This window comes from Penaeus chinensis, chromosome 14 (genome assembly GCF_019202785.1).
Source record: "Penaeus chinensis breed Huanghai No. 1 chromosome 14, ASM1920278v2, whole genome shotgun sequence".
Classification (NCBI taxonomy): Eukaryota; Metazoa; Arthropoda; class Malacostraca; order Decapoda; family Penaeidae; genus Penaeus; species Penaeus chinensis.
Genome location: NC_061832.1, coordinates 2,619,263 through 2,624,262, shown reverse-complemented (window position 1 = coordinate 2,624,262; position 5,000 = coordinate 2,619,263). Strand labels below are relative to the sequence as shown.

At 34.5% G+C, this 5,000-nt stretch overlaps 1 protein-coding gene across 1 annotated transcript in view; it reads right to left on the bottom strand.

Moving 5' to 3' along the window:
- Positions 1 to 803, bottom strand: part of LOC125032275 (pro-resilin-like) — an 813-nt gene extending 10 nt beyond the window's left edge. Inside the window, exons 1-3 of the mRNA XM_047623371.1 lie at positions 779 to 803; positions 562 to 609; positions 1 to 456 (exon numbers count right to left, since the gene is read on the bottom strand). The exon at positions 1 to 456 is cut by the window's left edge and continues 10 nt beyond it. Of these exons, the coding sequence (XP_047479327.1) occupies positions 217 to 456; positions 562 to 609; positions 779 to 790 (300 nt within the window). The 5' untranslated portion in view covers positions 791 to 803 and the 3' untranslated portion in view covers positions 1 to 216. The remainder of the gene's footprint in view (positions 457 to 561; positions 610 to 778) is intronic.
- Positions 804 to 5,000: the final 4,197 nt, after the last annotated feature.

Sequence of the window (5,000 nt, the reverse complement as noted above, 5' to 3'; positions counted from 1 at the left end):
TCTTGTTAATAAGGAGACAATTTATTGGAGAGCAACAATAAATAAGGCATTTTTACAGCATTTGGTACCCCTCCTAGAGCAGACCCTAGAAGAGAATGGAAAGACTTGTGGGAATTACATTAGATCAGATAATTCTACTCTGTCTGCATTAAACAGACAATGAAATCGGGTGTGTTTCTTATCGCTTCATTTCACGTAGGGGCTAACAGATTTTCTTCACTTTGATTCATTGGAGTCGGGGTAACGAGCCTCGCCCTCGTAGTTCACTTCGGCCACGTATCCGTTGTCGCCGTCCACGACGTACCTGACGGTCTGCAGGCGGCCGTCGGGGAGCTGCACGTAGTAGGACCCCTGGGTGTTGTCTCCATTGCGGGCTTCCTGGTGACCGAAGTCATTGCCGGAGTCGTCATGTTTGACGGCCCAGTTGAAGTTGTATTCACCTGATTCAGCAGATTCCTGAAAAAGGACATTTTAGGATATTTATGATTGCTCATATTTTTCACTTTATGCAGCATTTTTTGTTTTCATTGTTCACAGTAAAATGACGAAACAGATACTTACAAAACTGTCCGCAGCAACAACGGCTGCAAGACATACTAGGAGCAAGACCTGTGAAAAAGATAACGGAGAGAATGAAATTGGTTTACTTTTTTCGTTTTTAAATAATGTTAGTCTTTTCCATTACTGACATTCTATAGAAACGTGTTGCTTTACCCCTATTGCGTATAATCTGCTTAAGCTCAGTGTGCACGAAAATAAAGATTCACTAGCTATCTACCTTAGCGTTCATGATGCCTTGTAGTTCCAGAAGGATCTGATGCCGTTCGCTCGGCGGCGCACAATTTATACCGCCTCTGCGATGCAGTGAAAGGTCATACAAGGACAAGTTTTTCTTTTGCTAAAGCATTACAGGACTAGCTTCTCTACTGTAGATGATTGTTAAGAAAACATGTTTCATCATTGTGTGAGTGTTACGCATATCCTTTACCTCTCGAATTAATAATGCGGCCACCTGATGGAATGTGTAAGTATAATTGAGCATCCTCAATAACAGTTTTTAAAATGTCAAATATCGGAACCATCTTACATAAAGGAAACACATCTAAGATTATCTTTTTTAGGCTTTTTGCCGAACTCAGGGACGAAATTTTCATACAAGTTGTGTCGAAACTTTATATTCATTAGGTCATAAAATCCTCTAAAACGCTGTTAAACAACACCCTTATATAAATGACGAAATAACATTAGTAGAACACATTTAAGTAAATACCTTATTGATCCAAATACTGAAGTCTACACTAATAAAAAGTTGACCTCAAAGTATGACTCGCAGTAAATATTGGCATAACATTTTCTGAACATTCAACTTACGATATTTAGAAACCTTATAATATAACCTCAGAAACTGATGTGTTCGGTTTGCTAATATATTGACAGGTCATGCAATGGAAAATTATTATTATCATACGAAATGACATTTTTACATCGTATTTGTCTTCTTTTTAGTTTGCTTATAGTATATTTAATACTTTAGTTTTCAAAATTATTCTTTGCTTCCACATTTTATCATTAGATAACACCACTGAATATTCTAGACTGTCTTATCTGTATATCTATGTACACGCATGTATATAAGCATATAAACATTATATATATATATATATATATATATATATATATATATATATAAACAGGCGTGAGTGTTTGCTTAATGTAGGAGAATATAGATTCCTTGTTGAAGCTAGTATGCGTTCTTATTATAATCCGCATTCATAATCGTTTAGCACACGACTTTCGGGTTTGTCACTAACAGCTTGGTTTTCATAAGGCTCCTTACTAACTTTCCCCATTATCTGTCACAACATTGTTCGAATAAAAATTGGGAGCTCTTTGTGTTCCGATAGTTTCCTTCACAGTTCTTGCTGATGTATTATTAAAGTCTTTAGGAATTACAATAACTATATCTATATATATAAATATATATAAATATATATATATATATATGTAAAGGTTGCAAATTCGATCTTAATTACTGGCCTGGGCCCTCCACCAGTACAACCTTTTGCGGATCACCTCTACTTCATTGCTCAGTTTTAACAATTGGTCTTAAAGGAGACACTATTATTATCCAGATTTATTTTCTCATACACACAATTTAAAAACAAATGATAAAGATACAAATATAAAAATACAGAAAAAATTATAAATCAACAAAATAATTAATGAAATGTTATAATCACCCCGATTATATTTCACTTTGTGACCAATAATTGTTTGCAATGTTCACACTTTTAACACATCTCACGTAACGTCCGAGTGTTTGTCTCTTCAGCCTCACTTCTTAATCTTGCTGATCTCGCCTCTCGCCTCACGCCTCACGCCTCACACTTCACGCCTCACGCCTCACACCTCTCTTCACTCGCCTCTCGCCTCACGCCTTACGCCTCTCGCCTCACTCCTCCCGCGTGCGGTTTCGTACGGGCGTACTTGTGACGTGGCACGACACTTTTCCACTCCACACCAGAAACCCTGTTAATTGTTATAAGCCTATATTTATCTTCGGTCTTTACTTTATTTTGTGTTCTTTTGTCAATAGATGTTTTTCAAGTTTTATAACAACTTTTGCTTTCCTTACCGAGGATGTTTCAGATACGCTAGTGGCTGTGACCCCCTCGGGTGGGTATGTCTCGTCGGGGGAGCTGTCTGAATGTGAATGGGACGTCACATTCCCCGTGTCATTCGATACTAATTTATTTCCATATCTTATTTCGTCTATTTTTGTTTTGTTTTGTTTTCTTTTCTTTTCTTCACATAATTTCCTTTATTAGTTTGGTCACATTTTCCTTTTATTTTCTATTTCTATTTTATTTTTATTTTTCTATGGTCACATCATAAATGTCCGTATTTTATTAGGTCACTTATTTCATCATCATTACAATATTTTTTAGGGGGAAAACTATTTTATAAAGAAAAAAATATGCACAAGACTTTCTCTATTCATTCACCCATTCAACATTTCATTTCATTCGAATGTACACTTCCTTACATACGTCACTGCTTCATGGGGCTTCATTCACACTTCGACTCGCATACTCATTCACTCCTAGCAGTCGCTAAGCTTCACATAGGATAATGGCTCCCAACTGCCGTTTGACCTTATTTCCGACATTGTCACTTCTCTTTCACTCCTTACCCTTTCATATATATATATATATATATATATATATATATATATATATATAGAAAAGGTATGAATGAGAATGAATATCTTCACAATACAAGAGATGTATTTGATCGGTTTCGATTTTATCTTCGTCAGAAATACATGTATTTCTGACGAAGATAAAATCTCATTCATACCTTTTCTACATTTGTCAACATGAATGCGGTTCATACATTTATATACATATATATATACACATGGACATATGTAGGCCTAAGAAATGCATATATATATGTTTATATATATACACACACACATCTGTCTTTGTCTATCTATCCATATATATATATATTTGTGTGTGTGTATGTGTATCACTATCTGCTTCGGGGCGATTTTAAGTTTGTCACCAACCACCGGTGCTGAAAGTCCATCCATTCTTCACAAACAAGTAAATCGGTATCGTTCAGTTTGATAAAGGTTAGATGAGTAATTACAATGCTGGCAGAATTATTCATAATGGTAACCCTGAACCTTCCTCGACAATTAAAGGCTTGTCCAGAAACGCACTGACTGTGAATACGGCGGTAAATACAGTGGGTACAAGGAAAACATAAATAGAATCACTTTTTTATGTACTGAATACTCCACAAACCCTTTATTCCTCATGTTGAAACTCGAGAGACCTGTCAATAAATATGTCGATCAGTTCACCTAATAAAAGGTTCAGATGCACCTCATCTGACGGTATTTCGTACAGTTCAATTCAGTATGATTTGTCAAAGTAGGTTTCGCCCGAACCTTTCTGTATGTGCAGTATAGCTCGATCCCAATTTAAGGCCTTGTCAGACACTAATGAACGTTACCATTGCGTTTTATATAGGTTGATTATTTAAAATTAACTGCCGCGTTAATAGGTAAGGTCATTAGCGGCAAATACCTTGTGGGATTAAAATGTAACCCGTCCTGGTTCCTGGTCTTTATATCCTTGTATCTTTATTTCCTCTTCCTTCGCCTTTATTCACTATGTTCATCTCTTGATTGGTTTCCTCTCAGTCTAAGCGGCCCTTCAACATAATATATAATGTATTAAAGCCCAAAAAAGTATTATTATTTTTCTAAAACAAGACAAAACCTGTTAGTTGTCTCAAATTCCCAGATGTATGAGACGTGAAGTGGTTTGTGAATGAATGGTAAGGAACAGCTTAGTGGTCAACGTCTGCGATACCGTTCAACGTATAACAACGTTTACACGTCATTATCATCACTAGCATTATTGCTGTTGTTGTGGTTATTATTATTATCACCATCACCTTCATCGTTATCATTATCATTATTAGTATAAGAATTCTTGCTGTTAATACCACCAAAACCACCACCACATCATCATTAGGATCATTATCATTACAATAGGTATTATTGCTGTTATGCATATTCTATTGTAACTAACATTAATCAATTAACTAACATTTTCATTACCATAGTTATAATTATCATTACTTGTATTACTATCATTATTATTGCTGTTGTTGTTTTATTGTTATTATTATTAATTTCATTATTTAGTATCCTTATTATTACTGTTATCATTACTATTAGTAATACTATTAATATTTGTATTGCTTTGATTATTATTAGTATTATTATGATTGTAATCATAATCATAATCATAATAATGAGAGTAGTAATAATAACGATAACTGAAATTATTATTACTATTATAATTATTATCATCATTATAATTATTAGTATTAGTTTATGTTTGTTATAGTCATCATTATCATTATTGTTATCATCATCATTAAAATTATTGATATAATTAGCATTGCTGCTGCCATAG